At 39.5% G+C, this 21691-nt stretch overlaps 1 protein-coding gene across 3 annotated transcripts in view; it reads left to right on the top strand.

Moving 5' to 3' along the window:
- The window catches only part of PLCE1 (phospholipase C epsilon 1), a 162505-nt gene that overhangs the window by 137848 nt on the left and 2966 nt on the right, over positions 1-21691 (top strand). For 2 of the 3 annotated variants that reach the window (XM_054204634.1, XM_054204632.1), the window contains 16 exons: positions 1367-1474; positions 1911-2027; positions 2110-2268; positions 3281-3404; positions 6171-6212; positions 6971-7095; positions 7823-7940; positions 12148-12279; positions 13421-13711; positions 14528-14691; positions 15616-15877; positions 16844-16962; positions 17682-17810; positions 18564-18773; positions 20577-20738; positions 20899-21117. In XM_054204634.1, the coding sequence (XP_054060609.1) occupies positions 1367-1474; positions 1911-2027; positions 2110-2268; positions 3281-3404; positions 6171-6212; positions 6971-7095; positions 7823-7940; positions 12148-12279; positions 13421-13711; positions 14528-14691; positions 15616-15877; positions 16844-16962; positions 17682-17810; positions 18564-18773; positions 20577-20738; positions 20899-21117 (2481 nt within the window). The remainder of the gene's footprint in view (positions 1-1366; positions 1475-1910; positions 2028-2109; positions 2269-3280; positions 3405-6170; positions 6213-6970; positions 7096-7822; positions 7941-12147; positions 12280-13420; positions 13712-14527; positions 14692-15615; positions 15878-16843; positions 16963-17681; positions 17811-18563; positions 18774-20576; positions 20739-20898; positions 21118-21691) is intronic. The other variant, XM_054204633.1, reaches the window with a different exon arrangement.

The raw sequence follows: 21691 nt of genomic DNA, 5'->3' as shown, positions 1-21691 counted from the left end.
ACAAATTTCAAATGGAACTATAACTTCTAAAAACATTACTTCTAGGAATATTCTGCAGTTTTTGAGACTTTCTGCCTGATTAGTGGTGAACAGGAAGAGAAGGATTTCTCCCTAGGGCTTTTGGTTCTGTGCTTGTTTGTGTGTGTATATATAAATTTATGTATATTTGTGTGTCTGTGTATTTACCAAGTGCTAGAGAAAGCATCAGACTTCCTGTCAGTGGTGTTTTCATTACTCTAAATGTTAATGACTTCACCATTGAGAAGGGTTCATATGGCGTCCCGTGCGCTGCTTCACCTGGAGTTATAAGACACAGGGGTGAGGCTGTGTTAAGAAAGCCCAAATAACCTGATTGCATTGAATAATGCAATTGCAAAGGAGGTTCCTGTAATAGCACTGCACAGAGTGATGTGAGTGTTGTGTTGGTAATAGATGGGAAGTGAGATAGAGCTCAACTGGCTCCAAAATTCGCGTGATGCAGAAAACCTTCTTCCTGTCCCTCAAGTAGCTGTCGCCAGAAGAGAAGGGGCACTTTGTTCTGGCTCAGTGTGTCTGGCTCTCATGGAAGTCATGGCGTGCCAGCTACGGACACAACTGCCTGAAATCTAATTATTCAGGTTTTGAATAGGAGAAGTAATTTTTTCTTTGTTCATGAATGTTTTTGCTGGAAATGGTTTTGATTGTTGAGATCTTCATTTTCAGTAAAATATTTAATTGTAGTACAGATAAGTCTTTCGATGATAGGCGGCCTAAATATTGATAGCAATAATAAGCTGGGCTGCCAACAGATGGGTTAGCTTATCTTTCCCTCCATCCTTCCTCTTTGCTTTTTTCAGTGTTTTTCTAGCAAGTAAGGTTTTCTAAAATAAATAAATGAATACATAAAAGATGGATGGATGGACGGATGGATGGAAATCAGCTTAATATTATTAAATTAGATGGCCTGTCACATTTCCATTCTAACTATCCTCACAGAATTTGTTCATAAGACATTACCATCGCTGTGGTAGCAACCTGGAACAAATGGCCGTGTTACTTTATAGCTGCTTTTGCAGGTAGAAACATAGAGATGTTTCTCTCCCTCAGAACCACTTTCTGCAAACAGTTTCCACCTGTCCTGTAAGATACCATGAATTTCAAAGCTTTATGGTATTTCTCCTAAGAACATGAATGCATTCTTAATTTTCCCACTCTTTCTCAACCTGGGGACTGTAGCTTCTGTGGGCTGTTTACTCCACAGAGAGCACTCTTTCCAGCACTTTCACTGAATCACAGGGCTTTCATTTAACTCTGCAATGTCAGTCTTCTGCTTTGATGGCATGAGACTGTGGCTTCTACGTGCTTACACTCTTCAATTGCATTGTAGGTTCTTTTACAAGGCTGCAGAAGCGTAGAATTAGACTGCTGGGATGGCGATGATGGGATGCCTATCATTTATCATGGGCACACTCTTACTACTAAGATCTCTTTTAAGGTATGCTGGTAATTGCACATAGAAACAAAAAATGAGAAGAAAATCAGTAACTTTTTCTCTGATGAAGGAAAAAATTCACCTACTAGAAAAGTACCAATCTTAATGGGCTAAATCCTAATAGAATATGAACTGTGGACTATGTCAGACATGAACTCCTCAATTGTAAACATGCTTTTCAAATTAGTTTTTGTAGCATGTGTACTGTAATTTTCTGTCTTTTTTTATTGTCAACATAACTAGCATAAGTAGCTCTTACCAGTTCTGTTGTAAGAAGATGCTAGGTTGATCTGTAGGAGCTTGTTTTGGAAGCAAATTGTATATTCTTTCCTCTTAGAGGGGAAAAGAGATGCCTTCTTTTCTCCCCTTGCAACTAACAGTAACTTAACTGAATGCCGCAAAATAATCACGTTCTTTCAATGACCTTCCTTTCTCACAGGAGGTAGTTGAAGCTATTGATCGCAATGCATTTGTCACCTCTGACATGCCAATTATCATATCAATAGAAAACCACTGTTCATTGCCTCAGCAACGCAAGATGGCTGAAATTTTCAAGGTAGGCCATAAATTGTGGTAAATTATTCTAAGCACGTGCCTTGGGATTTTCCATAATATATCACATGTTCTCGATATTTCAGAATGTATTTGGAGATAAGCTGGTAACAAAGTTTTTATTTGAGAGTGACTTTTCTGATGATCCCATGCTTCCTTCTCCTGGCCAACTGAAAAGAAAAATCCTGCTTAAAAACAAGAAGCTGAAAGCCCATCAAACACCAGTGGATATATTGAAACAGAAGGTAAAATCCTTCCTTAATAGCAAGGAGTGAGACCTAACTTTTGTTAGAAATAATTCATTTGTGTTTGAAGTTTTTGCCATTCCAGTACGTATAGCAGAATAATCTAATGCATACTCATGCTTGGAAGAGTCCCAGTGGATTGCAATGCTTTCAAATAAGTAGACAAGACATATAGTAAAGTATAGATACAGCATAACAAAATTTTAGTGTATTTTAGTTTTATAATACTTCATAATATTATGATTAGCAGCCCTACATGCCCTATGTGATAAACATAAATGAAGTTTCACTGTGAGGCTGTAACATCTGCTATTCATGTTTGTTGAGAAATAGTGATATACATTGAGTGTGTGTGTATATATACAGTATGTAGTAATTTTTAGTAGAATTTTGCTTTGGTTTTTTTTTTCATATTCAAGCCAGGCAAATGCTCTCTTACTCCCTTTTCAGGAGGACTCTGCTGTTCAAGTAGTATTTTTACCTATAGGAGAATGCTTTTGGTTTCTGAAAATTAGGGCTGCATCTCTGGTAGCCTCAATTTAACAATGTCTATGGTTAGTCAGCGATTAAATTGATCCTTGAAAACTAATTGCTTTTACCCAAAATGTAAATACAATTGAATTAGAATTGAATTCTTGTATAAGAATAAGTAAAACACACTGATTGTACTGGTATATGGACATTCTCCATCTTTTAAAAAAGTTTTAAACTGTTTCCAAAACAGCGTACCTCAGACTGGAAAAAGGCAGTCTTGCTCTGAATAATGTGCAACATCCATTTTCCCATAATTAATTAGGTTTCATGTCTTACTGGGTGTTTTTCTACCAATACAAGTTTTCTTTATACTCAGACCCTTAAGGATGATATTTTAGTTTGATCTTAAAAATCCTCCTTCTCACTATATATGTTCAGTGCTTCCATATAAATAAAATAAGATGCAAACAGTGATGAAAACTCTTTTGCTTTTTAAAAATACTTAGCAATCATGTAATAAGTGGTTCTGTTGCTGTAGGCTCACCAGCTGGCACATATGCAAGCACAGGCTAGCAATGGTGCTAGCAACCCCACACCTACCAATGAAGAGGAAGAAGATGAAGAGGATGAATATGACTATGACTATGAATCTCTCTCTGATGGTAACAATATTTATTTATTTATTTATTTATTTATTACAGTGTTCTTGTTGTTAGAACTGTAGCAATAAGGCATGTAAATATTCTAGTTCAGGAATGATGTGGGTGAGTTGATCTTACCTTGTTGAGAGGAAAATGTACTAAGTGTCCTTGTCAGCGCTTTGGTACAGTAGTCTATAATACTGTGAAAATAATTTGACGGTGTAGAAGACTTGAGTCTGACTTTAACTCCAACCATTAGATGTTTTAACTGTGCAGAGTATGCTACCTTGCAGTCTTTATAAATTATATTTTATATTATGTATATTACGCAAAAATGGTTGTGTTCATAGTGTACTCTATCTACATCCGCCTGTATTGTCTTTTGTAAGTTTAGACACCTGAAAGCTCAAAGTTCACAACAGGTTTAGCCCTTGCATCTGCATGATTGTTGTTAAATTGGCCTAAGGTGCAGATTCTCCAAAGTCCTCCTTGGTTACTGTCTAATCCCAGAGACCTCCTAAGTACCTGGCTTGATCAATGAAGATGGCTTTATTAAAGCTGCTCAGTGAAAAAGTGGCAAGTCGTGCCTGACTGACTTGCCTTGTAAGTTCATGTGCTGTCTACGGTTCAGCTATCCTAGACCTTTGGGAGCTGGCAGCTTAGCATACATCCATCTTTAGGTCCAGTTTATAGATTGGATATAATGATTGGCATGCCAGAGGTGATGAAAAATACTGCAGTTAGTAACTTCCACTGCTTCCTTAGCTCTCCGGTTCAGTCAGACAAATTTGATTCAACTACAGATGAAGGAGAGAATGTGCCGCACCGAGGCGACTGAGCTGAAGTCATGCATCTTTTTTTGCTTCTCTTGCTGCAGGGCTGGTAGATTCTGGTAGAGCAAACAGCTGGAGTCAGAAACATTTAATCCTCTCAAGTTTTGTCAAAGGATATTAGTCAAAATGCCCATACATGGATTGAACAAGCTGGATGCATCTAAATGGGTTATTCATTACTTTTAATTAGTAATTTTCAGAGAATATATCAAAGTAGATCACGCTGTGTTTACCTACTGAGACAGCAGTGGTGGTACAAGTGACACCAAGGGTAGTTAAATGCTGCAGCATTGTTAAAGTCCATAAATGGATCACAGAACTGGCCAAGGGGACGAAAAATTTACAGATTTGCTTCAGTGTAGATAAACATAAGTAATACATTTAGGGGAAAAAACTTAAACCTTGCTTATATGATTCTGAGCTCAACAATGGCAGTATCAATTTGGGAGATCATGGAATTATTGAAAGTTCTGTAAAATCCTCAGGTTAGTGTGCAGTGACAGACAAAAGATGGGCATCATCAGGAACAGTAGTGAAAACAAAACATCTTTTTGCTTCTATATAAAACCTTAATGTGCCGCAACTTGAGTTCTGTGCCTACTTCTTGCCTCCAGAATTCCAGAAATATATGGTGGGGTTAAGGAAGTTAGAGAGAAAGGCAACCAAAAAAGTAAAGGGAGTGTGGCAGTGGCCTTGCACAAGTCTGAAAAGGCTGGAATTCTCTAGCTGGTAGAGAAGAGGACTGAGGGGTGAATTTGAAGCAGGGTTTACTAAACGATGAAGTGGTGGATAAGGGGAGTACAGAACTGTTACTCATTACATCTAGGAAGTGCTTAGTAAAACAAGTGGAAGATCAGTCTAAAACAGGTAAAATAAAGTATTTCTTTATGCAGCTAGTATTAAACTTCTGGAATTTGCTGCCACTGGAAATGGCGGAGCAAAATGGTATCAGCAGATTGAAAAAAAGAATTGGGCAAGTTCATGGACAGATTTATAAGAAAATGTTATGGGTAGAAATGTACGGTCCGATATCCCTAATATTCAACAATTGTGGATGTTGGGGTGGTCCTAGGGAAGTGGACGATGAGTGAATGCTCTCTTTAAACAGCATCTCCTGTTGCCACTGTCAAAAAGAGAATGCCGAGCTAGATGGACCATTGGTCTGACACAGCTGGGCATGTTCTAGGTATGCAGTGAAGTACTTCACTGATTGAACCTCTAAGTGTAATGGGTACCTGTTTAAGTTCTAGGTACCGCGTTCAGAGAAGATGTAAGGCTCAAACATGCCCTGCAGCACAGGGCTTCTTTCCAGTTGGTCTCCTATTTACGTTACTTCTTTCTGTGTTTAATGATTTAAAAAACAGTCACAAAATTAATGAATGCAGTTCAGGACCTGACACTGCTTGTGGAATAGCAGTATTATTTATGCTAATGTGAAAAGTTATGAGTTTGGTGCCAATGCTGCCCTCAGTTTCATTTTACTAGGAAGTTGGCCTAACTGGCTACTTGAGAACACTCGTTGTGTGGGATGGCGTAGATGTGAGTTGCTGTGAAAAACTTAGATCTTTGTTACCAGACTTGCCAGGAAAAAATTGCTAGCTGACTGCCCTAAGTGATGTTTGGGCAATGTTCTAGTTAAGAGAAGGTTTGAGAAATCTGAAACTAGCAAGAAACATTTACACCTTCCAATATATGAAGGAATCTGTGGCATGGTTTACTGCTTTATTACAATGATTATTCTTTGGAATCTTTAATTATGTTAATATTTTGGCAAAACTAATCTAAATAATGGTCTGTAAACTTTCTAAAAGATTTTCAGTTTTATTTTCCTTACTGATATATTTGGTTTGCGTAAGGCTAATAGTTTTACAACTGACACTTAATTTTCATTTCTCTGGCTGTAATTCTTAATTTCCTTTACTCTTATTCCCTCTGTGACTCCGTCTCCCTGTAGCTGATGTCCTTAATGCTTCTCCTGCTCCTAACAGCCAGGAAGGTAAAGGCCATTTGGTTGAGCATTTTAACTGCATGAAATCAGCACTGCATCTCCAGCCTGTTCAATGTGACAGTGTGAATATATGGTTTCTACTTCATATCAAAAATGCAGTCAGATATTTTTAGATGGCATTGTTAACTGGTGAGGAATTGTTAAAGCTGCATGTGTGACACTGGTTATGCATAAAAAGAATATGGTCAAAGCATCAGGAATATCAGGAATGAAATAAAACCATTCCTTTTGTGACAGTTCCAATATTTTGTTCCAGAAAGACCAAATTAGTAGGTGCATTATTCTCAGATAAATATGTAGCTTAGAAGAGGAATTTCTGTAGACATAAAAAATATTTGCTCATGGTGAATGTAAGGAGAGGAAAGCCAAAACTTGCTGTACAAAGACGTGTACGTGTTTGATGTGGTTAATTGTGTTTGGACTTGAGCAATTCTTTGTTGTTCAGGAATATCAGTTGTTTTCAGATGGCAAGCCTAATTCATTAGATGATTTTGTTTTAAGCACCTTCTGAGCACAAAAGGATGGGCTTTAAAAGAAGTGCAACATATTAACCACAGCTGAGCATTAAATTTTTAAAGTAGAAAGTTACTGCTAAAAGAGAATGCTTTCACCAGTAAATGCATTATTTTGGCATCTGGTTATTCAGATAAGATTCACAGCATTGTCCACAAATATTGTTAATTCAAATTAAATTTTCAGTTGAAACTGTTTGGCTTTATGTTTATTAAAATCCCATTAATTTTTAGATAACATTCTTGAAGACCGACCCGAGAATAAATTGTCAAGTGATAAACTGCAGTTTGAATATAATGAAGAGACTGCCAAACGAATAAAGAAGGCTGATTGTGCTACCTACAATAATAAAGGAAAGGTAGTTCTGCTTTTTCCCCCCCTTTCTTCTCAGCCACACTTTGATACATAACCAGCTTCAAAAGGATTTGAGCAGTTTAGGTAACTGAGACATCAGATAGCAAATGCGATTTAATGAAGACAAATAGTAGAAAGCGTGGAAGCGCACCAGAGAAAATAGATTAAATAGAACAACGCTCAACATACTGTCCAAGAAAAGTCCTCAGAGGTTATTGTATATACAGACTGTTTGGCTGAACATTTTAACTGTCGTTACTCTCAATGGAAGACTTCATTGGAGCTAGATCCAGACGTTTATTTAGATATCTAATTTCTATTAACATCGATGGAACTGAAGATTTCATCTGAATCTTCAGCATCTCTGTGTATCTAAATAAGTTTAAAATACCGCACGATGATATCAGATAGCCACACTACCTTTTATTAAATCATCTGACAACTGAACCGGTGCATTGCTGTTTAGGAAATTGTAACTCCTGAACACAGATTTTTGTCTAAATTTTTGTCTAAATATTTGTAGAACTTTGCTGCGATTGAGGCCTTTGCACACTACTGCAGTATCAGTAACAGGTATTGATGCATAGGCCTGCACAAGGAGATATGTTAGGTGCAGGCAGCAAACCATATAGGAAGAAGGAGATAAAAGGATTTTAAGGACATAAGTAAGATACACAATAGTGCTTTCACATTGCATAATACTATTGTATGTTCTTGGAATTGTCACTTAGGTTTATGACATGGAACTGGGTGAAGAATTCTATCTTCCACAAAATAAGAAGGAAAGCAGACAGATAGCCCCAGAGCTATCAGATCTTGTCATTTACTGTCAAGCTGTAAAGTTCCCTGGTAAGTACGCTGCCCTGTTTTCTTGCTTGAAGCTGTCTAATTCTTGGAGACATTACGTTTATGTTTTGAATTAGTTAGTACAAGCGTTTTTAAATTGAAGTAGTCAAGGAGCTTTTTTCTTGATGATTTGGTAGTCTACATAATAATAGCTCCTGGCTGAGAAGTAGTATTCATAAATTATGTGAAGACATATTGTTTGTCATATTAAAATGTTTACAAAGGTGAGATTTGCCAGTCTTCACAACCGCTCCGTTGCCAAATGACAGACAACAGAAACCTTTATCTTAAGAGCTCCAAGTTTCCATGTAAGGACCTACTGAATGAGGAAGGAAAATATTCTCAAAACCTTGCAGGAAGAGCTTGTCACATTTCTTTAAGTGACGTCTTTAGTGTGTTTCACCTTTGCCTACAGCTGCATCTTCTGTTCCTTCCTAAGCGAATAGGAGGAGAGCCATCTGGGGGCCTTTTCATGGGGTGGATGGGGACAGCTGATTGCACGCTGACACACACTCTTTATGGAGGGGGTTAAGGAAATAGGAGGGTCGTCTTTTGTACAGTAGGAAGAATAATGTTTGCAGAGGAAAGGGAGAGGGAGCAACTGACCTGGAGATCACTGTTAGTTACTCGTTCAGTACTGAAACATGAGGTTGAGTATGTTTTGGCTCATACTGTGTACATAAATACTTTTAAATTGAGAATTTATTGTTTATTGATGTGTTTAATGTTTTGAATGAAAAATCTGCTTTTTAATGGAATGGTTCTCTGTGGAAAAGTTAGCAATTGTGCCAAATCATGATCTTATACAAATAGAACTATAATCAGATTAGAGAAGCTAACCAAACATAAAATAGTGTCAGATAGGCAAGATAAACATATTGAAAAATGGAGAGACATTCTTTTATAATCTTCTATAACTTTAAGAATTGTAGGTGTCACTTGTAAAAATAATAACTTCTAAAAATTCAAATCTGATACTCTTTTTAATGAAATCTGCAATGAGATATCTTTTAAATAAAATATTTTCTTTTAAAGAATGATATTCAAGATTAAACACACATAGCTTAAGTTGTTCCAAGCATTTTGACATACAAAGAAGTTCTGGTGTTCTAAGAAAACTTTAAAATGTTTCAGTTTTTTAATGTAATTTCAGTTATAAAAGAAATACTTGCTTTCCTTATCGGATTTCTTCCTCTTGCTTTAAAGAGAACGTGAATAGAACAATTAAGAAAATGCATTCCTTTCACAGATGAACACATGAAGCTGTAGAAATTGGTTTTCCAACAAACTTTGTCTCCTTTGAGACAAATACTGCCTTGTCTGCAAGATGCACAGACTTCCATGGCCACCATGCTACTGATGGGATTCCTCTGCTCAGCTGGAGGGCACAGACATTGTGCACTGCCATACCCCAGTTTTGTCCATTAATAATGAGAACAAGCTGGTAGACCCATGACTATGTAGCTCTATTGACTGGGTTACTAACCAACTCAGAAAAATGCAAGAGTTTTGGAAATACGGAGGCAGTATTCATGTCAGTGGCTGATCAATGCTGTAAATATTTTATTTTTCCTGTCTTGGTATAGTTCTATTCTGTGTTTACAATTGCCTATGTCTCTGAATGTTAGTCACTGATTTGTGACTTTAAAAAAGGACAAGGACCATTATGTTCATTTATCCTAGCCTACTGAGTAACACAGACTTCCCTAAGTCTCCCTGGTCAAAACAGAATTTATCATGTGGAGAAAATAACATTTCTTGTTTAGAAAATCTCTGGTAACAAGGAATCCACCACAGCTCTTGTTGCTTTAGTGGTTTTTGACCCTTTTAGTCCTCGTTTAACTTCAGTTTCAGCCTGTTGGATATCATCATACCATTGTCTAAGAGGGTGAAGGTCTGTTCTTCTGGGTTACTCAAGACGAGGGCAGTGAAGCGTACTTGAGCATGGTACTGCTATAACCCACTGGCACATGGCTCGTTGCCTTGGTGCTGAAATCCTGACATAATGAGCAGAGAAAGTTGAGTACATGAAAACAGGACCTGCACAATCAAGTGCAGCGAGCAGGGAGTCACCTGAGCTAACCGGCATGAAATTCAGTCTCCATCTCCATTGTATCAGGCTATCTGTCCCTATGGTATCACTTTTCAAGAAATAAAAGTGAACATAAAAAAGGGCATCCTACATACAAAAGTACCATAAATTCTTATTCAAGGTCTGCAAACCCGCAGACTAACTGGCTGTCTGAAATGCATGCTGAGAAGGTGACAATTACAGTTTAACCTGTTACTTAAGCATGGTTAGAATAAGAAGGACAGGTAAATTCGCCATCCTCTGGATTAAAAATCTGAAAGCAGTAAAGCAGCGTGGTTATATCTAACATGAGAGACAGGCACTAAATTCTGTAACTCAAAGGATATAGCATAGGAGCTGTAGAGAAATGCAAAACATTTACTTTGTCATTAAGGTAGTATGATAGGATCTATGTGCAGTACGGTGGGATCTAAGCTGGTCCTGCTTTGACCAGAGAGTTGGGCCAGATGACTTCCAGATCCTTGCCAACCTCCATTATTTTATGAATTTATGATTCTTTGAATAGGTGATGCTGTATTTTGGAGTCAAGTTTGAATTGGCGTGAAAAATGGAGCTTGTCTCTGGGAGGAGGCGTGCCACATGCCAAGCACGGCCATGGGAAAGACTGAAAGAAGGCTGCCAGCTGTAGCTTACTCTATGGCCACCACATTGGGTTCAGTTAACCCTGGTGTTCTGCATTGCACTCTCTGGTGATTTATGAGGTTAGGCTGTTTCCTCAGTGACTGTCTCCACAACAGGGTTTTGAAACCTGGATCTTGCTTGCCAAATCCATTTGATCCATTGAAAACTGGGATTAAATAGTGCTGGAAGCACACAGTGCATAACTCCTCATTTTTCTAGTCAGTTCATATTCCTTGATCTCAGCTTCTACCATCTTCTGTGGTTTATGTGTATGCTTTGGCCCAAAGAGACAGTACGTCTCCAACATTGAAAACATTTATGTATATCCTAAATTTTACTAACCCAAGCAGTTCCATTGAAACTATCACCATAATAAGTACACGTAGACATGCGGTAAAGATTGAGAGCTGGAAATTTACAGCTGTGGACAGGCTTCAGTAGAAGAGAGTCCAACGTATCCTCTTTGTGATTTGCATTTGTAGTTGAAATTAGTGTTAAATCCAGAACTGTCTTTTGGCAGGTGTGAATTGATGTGAGTTCATGAAGGTCGTTTTATGAGTCACAGTTAGACAGTGTACTTGCTTTCTTGTATTTTATAGAACAAGTACATCTTGGGTCTCTGAGAGCATCCCACGCCTCACTGCTGTGGGTGTCATTGTGCTTTTTTGACTTACTTTGAATTTGGTCTGCCGTGTACTCCCTCCAAGTCGACAGAAAGAAACTGTAAGGGGGATTGAGTCTGTTTACTTCACTGGGATTTAGGCCATGATTTTAATGATTATTTTGCTAGAATGTATATGTTTGAATAATAACTGTACTAGAGCTTTCCAGCTCCGCTTCTAGTACATACTGGCCATTAAATGCTTAATGGATTTTGCACACCTACCACGTTTCCGTTATTGAAATACAAATTCTAAACAGAGGAAGGTAACTCTGAAAACATCTTGAGGTTAAACTGTTTAACCAACAGCATTTGGGCTTTTTCCTTTACTTATTTCTTCAAATCGTATTCTTGTATTTATGTAATTATTTAAGTATCCTATCCTAGATGAATTCCATGATATTCACTAATGTACAGATTTATTGCTTCTATAGAAAGGAATATTTTTTTAAAAATTATTCTAAGGATGGGGCTGTTACAGCAGATTTTTTTAGTATTAATTTGCACCGTTTGGTAATTTGAGACAGAGCCACTACCTTCCTCAAGCCAAAAAGTAAAATGGTGAAAAGTTATATCACAGAGAGATAACTGTATGTTGTATTGCTTCATATAAGTTTTATATACATTATATGTATAAACATAATATATACATCTATAAAGGCATGTATATATGTAAAGATGTTAAAATTAAATTATGGAGAAAAATACACTGCTCGCCCTGTGTACTATATACCAGGAGTATTCATGCCTTCAAAAATAATGTAAAATATGATGGAAAATGTCGTGCCCTCTTGGTCATGTTTTTTGGCTCATTTATTTTACATTTATGGGAACAGGCTTGTCAACTCTAAACCCATCTGGCTCTAGCAGAGGAAAAGAAAGAAAAAGCAGGAAGTCCATTTTTGGCAACAATCCTGGCAGGCTGAGCCCTGGGGAGTCAGCTGCTCTTGCCAAAGCATCTGGAAAAGGTAAAGTTAGCATCTTCTTTCACCAGTCACGTGGAATGGCTCTGTAATCCAACACATGTACCAGACCAAGTTGTTAAAGATCAAATACTTTACAATGTGTAAGATGTTGAACTTTGGAATGGTTTTTCATTAGTGCAGCAGCTATTACAGTAACACTATTATAACTGAAGTGTTGAGTGTGGAATGTTAAAATGGGATTACTTGGTCAGGAATATGAAGACCCTAATTCAGAAACGATTCAAAACTTAACATATATTTTAAGTGATGTGTCTTAAAATTTGTATTTTAAAAGGCATGAATGAATATTTTCAAAGTACAAATGGAAGGCAGAACTGTTGGGCTGGATTCAGAATAGGATTTTTAGTGTCTGAAGTAGGACTTAGTGGCCTAAAATTCAGCCAAGTCCAAATGGGTAATTGTGCAAACTCCCGTGTTCCACTTTGGATGTATTTAGACTCCGCAGGTGATTCAGTTTGTGAACTTGGAAATCGTACTTCTGCATATGAACAGATGTAAAGAAACACAAAGAAAGTACAGAAAAGGTTCTGGAACATCTCTGTATGAGACCGGATCCCCTGCTGTGAATGCCATAAATGGAAAGTTAGAAAGTTGTACCCTTTATTGTACTCATTTTCTGGCTCAAGGAACATTGCATTTCTTTTCAGCCCAAGGGCACGGCTGCAGCAGACAGGTTAGATTCCCTTCTAGAGGCCAGTGTCCTAAAAATGAAGAAGTCTAGTGCCTAACTCTAAAGGATATAGGTGTTTTGCTGGCGTTGTCCTCTAACTCTTACGGCCTCTGTAGACTGCCTGTTTGGAGACTTAGCAGAGGGGTTTTGATCTTGCCTCCCTTCCTCATGTGAAATGTATAAATTAGAAGAGTGGAATTTTACTCCTCATTTATGAAAATTGTTGTTGGCACATCTAATCATGGTATCATCTCAAAACTTAAACATTATGTTTCTTCTCATGGATTGTTCTTAGTGTATAAGAAGGAATGTGACACACTGAGTAGTGGCATTTTCCACTGTCACCTTTTTCTTCCATAAGCAAAGTAAGCACACATGCTTCACTAGAAAACATTGAATTTTTGGAGTCTCTGGATCTGCGGCTGTAACTTGAGGGCACTGTTTATTTTCCAGGTCCTTTTGATGTGATGCGTCAGACCTGGGAAGATCCTTGTTCTCCTTACAACTCTCCAGCTTCTCTCAGTGCTATCATAAGGACGCCCAAGTGCTACCATATCTCCTCCCTGAACGAGAATGCTGCCAAGCGGCTGTGCAGGCGCTACTCCCAGAAGCTGATCCAGCACACCACCTGTCAGCTCCTGAGGACCTACCCTGCCGCCACACGCATCGACTCCTCAAATCCCCATCCACTGATCTTCTGGCTCCATGGCGTACAGCTCGTGGCTCTGAACTACCAAACAGATGGTATGGGTACACAAACGCACGTTTCAATCCATTTTAAATGGGAAATAAGTCCTTAAACAGTGAATTTGTATTTGATGATTGCTTTTACCAGCTGTCACGAGGGGATGTACCTGTCTGTGCACCCCAGCACAAGCGGGTTCATACCATGATAATCTGGTCCTTGAGAGCAGTGATCCCAGGGTTCAGGAGTTTTATGCCAGCGCAGCAGATCTCCCGATAGCACGGAAGTGCTTGGACAGCAACACCTGCCATTTTTATTTTTATTTTATCGCTGAAGATTGGATTTTTTTCCCCAGTTCAAGTAGCTGTTATCCCTTTCTGATAATTTCAAGTATAAAAAGGTAGTGAACTATTTTTTACATAGAAGTGCCACCTTGGATGCTGGTTTAATGTTGGTCAGACTATTTTGGCCACTTTCTGTTCTATCTTGTGTTCCTTCACCTTTTTGATGGAGGATCCGTTAGGTCATCTACAAAGCTACACATTTAATGCTTTTTCATTCTGCTGTTCAGGGTAAATACCTAGAAACTTCTCCGAGAACAGGTGTAGGCAAGCCCTACAGTTGGATAAAGACAACAGAAAGGGACAGAAAAGAATGAATGTTCTTATAATTTTACGTAACTAAGTATTGGATAGATTGGATACATAAATTACAGCTATCTCTGAAAACCAAGAATTAATTGATGGCACACAACTAAAATTAAAAAAACAAAAACAAAACCAAAAAGGTACTTAAAACATGTCTTTGTCTTCACTATTACAGCTTTTCCATTGTACCATTGCTCTTTGTGAGTTTTGGCTGCCTTGCTTTCACAGATCTTCCTCTGCAACTTAATGCAGCGATGTTTGAGGCTAATGGTGGCTGTGGATATGTCTTGAAACCTCCTGTTTTGTGGGATAAAAGTTGTTCGATGTACCAGCAGTTCTGTCCGTTAGAAAGAGATCTTGATAATAAGGAGCCGGCTATATATTCTTTAACAGTAAGTACATTAAAAGGGATTTTCATACAGCCAAACAGGTAGACGTAGACATTTAACTACAGTCTTTGACTAGAATTACAGTCATGCTTCTGTATGAAAAGACTGAACCTTTAATTCTTGCTTATACTTTTGAAGGTCAGCATAACTAACAGAAATCAGAAGGGGAAGGAGCAAAAAAATTATCTTTATTTTATTTTATTGACTAATTTCATAGTTACTTTCACCATTCCCTTCACAATATTTGTTGAAACCCAGTCCTGAAAGCATTTTTCCTGGGACCACACAACTGTGTAAAATTATACATGCGCCTGGATGTTTCACATGTTTGTGAACGCTTCAGAAGCTCCACAAAAAGCCAGTATGAAAAGCTGCGGTGAATCTTAAGAAAATAGTTTTTAAAACTTATTATATAAGATATATAAGTTATGGATTTGTGCCCAAAAAAGAATTCTAAGAAGCTAGTCCCTTCCAGGAAATGTTTCAGAAAAGTGAGATCCGTAAGAATCAAAATTCTCCCAGCTGTGGTAATTGCACACCTAATTCTTGTGTTGTGTGTGCCAAAGCAAGGCTGAGGTCAGTGCCATCGCCCCACAGTAACGGAGAAGAAAATTTGATCCTTTTTGACTACGTTACTGGTACATTCTTTCTGGATTAACTTTCAGATGCCTTGAATGGTTGCACTCATGATGTAGAGTGTATTTTTTTCAGAGGAAAGATACCATAGCAACGGCATGGGGGGGTGTTGAAGCAGCTCTGCCTCTGAAATTACTGTCCTCGCAATTACAAGAGTAGGGGAGCGTTGTAATTAAATCAGTGCGTTACCAAACTGCGCTTAGGAGTGTGATAAACAATATTTAGCTCAGAATCATGACAGTAAAAGAATCACTCCACTAATTGGTTTCTCTGTGTACTCCTCGGCTTCAGATTGTGTCCGGGCAGAACGTCTGCCCCAGCAATAGCACGGGCAGCCCGTGCATCGAGATCGATGTGCTGGGGATGCCTCTGGACAGCTGCCATTTCCGCACCAAGCCCATTCATCGCAACACTCTCAACCCCATGTGGAATGAACAGTTCCTTTTCCGGGTGCACTTCGAAGATCTGGTCTTTCTGCGGTTTGCGGTTGTTGAAAATAACAGCTCGGCTGTAACAGCTCAGAGAATCATTCCCCTGAAAGCTCTAAAAAGAGGTACAGTACAGTTTGTAGTGACACCCTATGCCAAAAGGCTCCAGCAGATGCCTGAACTGAATCCTGCCGGAGGGATATTTTTAATCAGCTGGTTGCATTTTTCTAGAGGAGACGGGGAGCAAATATCAGGCAACAACCTTTGCCCTGACAGTACGACGCTGATCTGATCGACTCCCTGGGAGCTGGAGGCTGTCCCAGTGACCTGTAAAAGGATCAGATCCTGAGCTATTGCAGAGACTGGGGCATCTCCTACGCAGTCGCTGCGATCCTGAGCAGTGGCTGTGAGGTGGTGTCACCTTGAGACTTGCTGCTCCCTTGGGAAGCGTGGAGCGATTTCACTCCCTGCCTTGTCCTTTGCCCAAGAAACTGCTGTAACTGGCGGTCCCTGGGCAGAGGGGAATTGCACTTCTCGCAGCTGTGGCTGGAGGAGAGGGGAAGGAAGGGGTGAAAAAAGGTGAGAGAGAAATGAGGAGGCATCATTAATTCCGTGACACCTGGGGGAGGGAGTTTCCATATTGCCAGCAGCCCTTCACCAGAACAGTAGAACTTCCACCAGAACAGTAGAACTTTTCACCCTTCACCAGAACAATAGAACTTTCACGTTCGCTTCGTGCCACTGTAATAGCACGCAAGTCTTAGCGGAGGAGGAGATGTCACCAGATATACATTTTCCCAGTGACAATTTGTCCTTGTTTCATTCATATTCTAATATTCAGCTATTTCGTGTGCGAATGTATTGAATATTATGGCAAAACAAAGGTGGGCAGCTGTATGAGCCACTCAGCAGTTCATAGCATTTGGGTACATTACACTGTTTTACAGACGGAGTGTTAATGCAGTCTTATTACAGTGCTTTAAATCCTATAGGTGTGGCGTATGGGAGCCGTAAATACAGCAAATTTGAGTTTTCCATCTATGAGACCAGGATGTGACAAAGTACTTACAGAAGGGTTTTTTTCTCTTTAGGCTATAGACATGTCCAGCTCCATAACCTGCACAATGAAGCGTTAGAAATTTCTAGTTTGTTCATAAACAGTCGGAGAATGGAAGAAAGTCCCTCTGGAAACACTCTGCCTGCATCTATGGTAATTTATTAATTTTTTTGCTCTGTATTTTTCTCTTAATGACTACTATGGTGTGAAGACTTCCAGAACCAGACTGTTCAAAGATGTTAGCCCCTAATCTGCACGTTTTTCAGAAGTACGTCAATGCCTAATTCTTTTGGGTTTTGGAGGGAGTTAATGTTAGGTTACCTGGATTACTTGTGTTTTATTAACTTTAAGCATGTATATTATCATTTTGCTGATTCCTGAAGTGTTAGATAAAACCTGCCAAGCTCCTGTGTGTGCAGCAGATGTGTTGCAGACGTTATCCTCCTGTGAATACATGCCAAACGTATCTCGGCGAATTACTAGGGCAGAAAGGAAGAACATAAATGGTTTGGAGGGTAAAATGAAGCTATAGATTTTCATCCAGTAATTTGTACGCTGAATCCAAATAGTCTGAGCTCAGCTAGAATGGATAACGAGCGATGGAGGGTCTACCCTTTGTCCAGTGGCAATTCATGGACTCTCACTGGAAGGCTTTCTTCTTTCTATTCATCTTCAGATTGGGGTGGGGTCTTTTGGGGGGTTGGTTTGTTGGGGTTTTTTTAATGCCTTGATGTGTAGTGTAAGAGCCACATATTAGCTGGATCCCTTTGCTCTGTCAAGGTGTACGCACAGTACAGTTTCTTTAAAGCAACCTAAAAATAACATGCCTGTGTAAAAACCATTCATTAACCTGTTGAATGTTGTCTAAACAGTTGTTTAGCACGGGGGAAAGGAAAGCTGCTGTGACTTACAAAGTGACAATTCATGGAATTCCAGGCCCGGAGCCTTTCACTGTTTTTACTGTAAGCGGGGGGACCACGGCTGCACAGCTTCTCCAGCAGGTAGGTGCTCACTGAATTGCAGACTCTAATTGCAAGAATCCACACTAACGCCATTCCGGACGTTCAGCTCCCTGCGTTTCTCACGTGCAGGGTCATTGTAGCTCATTCATCACAGCAAGGAGCTGCTTTAGAAACGTATTACTCTGGAATTAATTACATTCCAAACACAGAATATCATCAGTCAGATTTTCCCATCTTGGCTTCAGAGAATGGGTTTATAATCTTAGAACGTATTCCCTATTCGTATTTCAATATTCGGGCATATGCAGATGAGAAAAAGAATCTTTCTGACGGACGGAGGCAGTGGGCTGTCCTTGCAGCCAGGGCAAACATTTCTGTGCAATTCTTTGAATTTGAGCACCATAGGAATACAGAGTAAAAGTTAGAGGGCTAAGTTCATGAGCAGAAAAACCAGTTAACTCAACGGGGATTGTTATTCTAGCAGTGGGAAAAGACTGTACTGTCCTGGGATTATGAATAAATTGTCTGGCCAGCCAAACAGGACAGAAATAAGCTTAAATAGTACTGCCTTGTCTGGAATAGTTGAACTGCTTGGCTAGGCTAAAGAGAACAGTACATTACCCTGGAGTAAAATATCTGAATAATAAATAGCACATCAGAAATCTTGCCGGCGCTGTCAGAATACTTACTGATTCTTAAAGCTTCCTTATTCATTCTCATTTATAACTACTAATTATGCAGTGTTTATATTTAGCATTCTAATTGCTGTGTGTTTATTGTGGTCTGTCTTAGCTCTTGGCTACCACAAAAGGCACCGAGTCATGTGCTGCAGACTATTTTCTGATGGAAGAGAAAAGTTTTATATCTAAAGAAAAGAGCGAATGCAGAAAACCACCATTCCAGAGAGTGATTGGTCCTGACGAGGGGCTTGTGCAGCTTTTGAACAGTTGGTTCCCAGAAGAAGGATACGTTGGAAGGATTATCTTTAAAACTCGAGAGGAAGTAAGTCTGGTCTAGATAAATTGTTATTTACAAAGGTAGCTAAAAATAGCTGTTAGGTCCAGGAAACAAAAGGCTGCAGTGTTTGTCTCACGACTTGGTGAGCAATGTCAATGCTGTGCACATCGTTTAGAAACAAACATAACCCTGGAGTGAGCACAACCAGACGTTACACACCTGCGTGAGACTAACCTGACTTCACTCGGCTCTGGGATCAGCTGGGGGGGGTTAGTCACCATCGCTTACTCAGCACTTCAGCGCCACTAGCTTACTGGTTTGAGTGATAGTTATAATTTAACCTACATCTAGATTTTGACGTGGTGGGAAATGAACATAAAGGAAGAAGGATAATAGTTAACACCAAAAGATCATAGATAACAGAACTCCAGACTACAGTTTCTGTAGACTACTAATCTAATCAGATTAGATGTCAGCTATTAGAAAGGATTTTAATATTAAAGAAGTCTAAAAACCTCAGAGGATGATTAAATTACCAATGATAGCCTAAAATAATAAAATAGGTGATTTCTTTTAATTTAAAGGAGGAAGATGGAGCAATTACTTCAGTTTAAACTATGAGCACAACAGCTTGAAAACACGCTAGTGGCCAGGCTTGGGAGGGAGAAACAAAAAAGCAGGAGAAAGACACTTTATGATCTTATTTTCAGAGGCACTTCCTTTGCTCAGTTCAGCACATGATGACGCTTGCTTAGTCTGAACATAGTAATATCTGCACACATACGTTTATATACGCAGGTTTTACATACACAAATGACAGAGATCCTTTAAAATGAAAACAAATATTTTTAACTGTTTATTTTCATACAACTTCAGTTAAGCTTCAGCTTCAGATAAAGCTTCAGTTTGACGAATTACCATTGTATTACACAAATCCCTGTTTTGTTTTCCTCTATTGCTAATAGTGGGAGCAAAAATCACTAGGTAGAAATTTGTTTGTGGAAACAGTAGCCGGCTTCATTCAGTTGCCTGACTGCAACACTGATTTTGTCATGGTACGCGACCACGAATGTTTCTGCCAAACCCCATTCCTTCAGAAAACAGGGGTTAAAATCTTAGATGTGAAAGCTATGCTGTAGTTTTGTCCGCTGATGCTGGTGCCTCAAAGCGTTAGCTGTAAATTTGAGCCTTTCTGCAGATAGTGGCCTCAGATCTTGGAGCTGGAAACGAAGCTGCAAATTTGCATGGAAAAACAAGGAGCGGGTCCTCTTACAGCTTACGAATTCAAGCTGTGCTACAAGGGGTTGGAGAGAAATGCATTATTGGGGAGGAATTCTGTCTAAAATCTGCAGTCGTCACAGAGCCTGCAAAAGGCGAGAGAAGCAGCCTGCCTTCCTCTTGCTCCACAGGAAAGTACTCGCTCAGGCTTCTTGCTCTCTAAATTCTTTTGGCTTGAGTGCAGGGACAAGGAGAAAAAAGGACACTTTCCACCATCGCCCATCTGAATGCCACCACTACGTGACTAAACATAATTTTGCACACATAAGGAAATAAAGTGATCATTCTTGCGTCATGTGGTACTCTGCATATGTCTCCGTTCCTTGCCTACTACAAAAGGTATTTTAGACGCTGATTTTAGAAACACTGGTATTTAGAAACACGGGTATTTATATAGAAACACAAGCAATGGTGGGTTATCAAAACTCTTGTATCGAAGACTTGCATTTAATGAAATGGAGCTGGGGCAACAGCAGTCTCCAGTTTTCACGTGATAAAAACCTTTTGTGACCACCAGCTATTAGTTACCTCTCTGAAGTAAATGAATTTGGCTCTTTTTTTTTTCTATAGAATTTAAATGAGAGAAACATCTTTCAGGAAGCAAAGGAAGATGTTGCCATCAGCTCTGAGGATGACAGCTTCTTCGTTCAGGTACACGATGTCTCCCCAGAGCAACCACGCACCGTCATCAAAGCTCCACGCTTCAGCACGGCGCAGGATGTCATCCAGCAGGTGAGCAGCACGTGTCCCTGCAGCAGCTCTGGAACACGCAGGGGGGAGGCTGGTCTCGCACAGGATGAGGAGGGGTTTGCTCTTGGCACTAGCTGGGGAGTCAATCGGTTTAGTAACCTGAAGCTGAGGGAACACCTTCTTTTCTTCTGCTTTTAAACAGACTCTTTGCAAAGCCAAATACTCCTACAGCATTTTGAGCAATCCGAATCCAAGTGATTACGTGCTCTTGGAAGAGGTGACAAAAGAGCCAGCAAACAAGAAGTCCTCAACATCTAAACCATCTCAGAGGATTCTCTCTGATCAAGAGTGTGTGTTTCAGGCCCAAAGCAAGTGGAAGGGAGCAGGAAAATTTATCCTTAAACTCAAAGAACAGGTTCAGGTAAAAAATTAAGTACGTTGCAGCAGGTTTTGTAGATGGTGTATGATCAGCTTAATGGGAACCTACTTTGGAGGGGAGGGAGACACGACTGGCAGGAGGATGGGCGGGGAGAAGAGACCACAGCAAAAAGCAGAGTCCTCTTTTCTCCACACTTCACTTACTTTTTTTTCTTTGCTAAACCACATCGGTTACATCCAGCAGCATGATTCCTTCCCAGCCTGTGAATCCCCCAACAACCTTTATCTCCTGCTACCAGCTTTCTGTTTTTCAAAACCTTCCGGCTGTGCACGCCACGCTCCCCATCATAGTGAAGCAGGACTATTCAAATGGGCAGAACTTAAAAACTACAGGAATAAAGTCCCCTTTATTCCTGCCCAGTGAAAAAGTTGTTCTGTTGCTTTATCTCGGGCTTCGGGAAGGGCAGGAATGAAGTAGGTGCCTGCTGGGAGAAGGAGCTGTGTTCTCCCTTCCAGCAGATGCCACCAATCCACAGCAGCTGTTGCTTTAAAGTAACTGTGTCATAAGCATGGATTTTTTTTTTTTTATACGTTTATACCATTTTTGCTAAACATAT

Source organism: Rissa tridactyla, chromosome 6 (assembly GCF_028500815.1).
Source record: "Rissa tridactyla isolate bRisTri1 chromosome 6, bRisTri1.patW.cur.20221130, whole genome shotgun sequence".
Lineage (NCBI taxonomy): Eukaryota > Metazoa > Chordata > Aves > Charadriiformes > Laridae > Rissa > Rissa tridactyla.
This window is presented reverse-complemented; position numbering and strand designations above follow the sequence as displayed.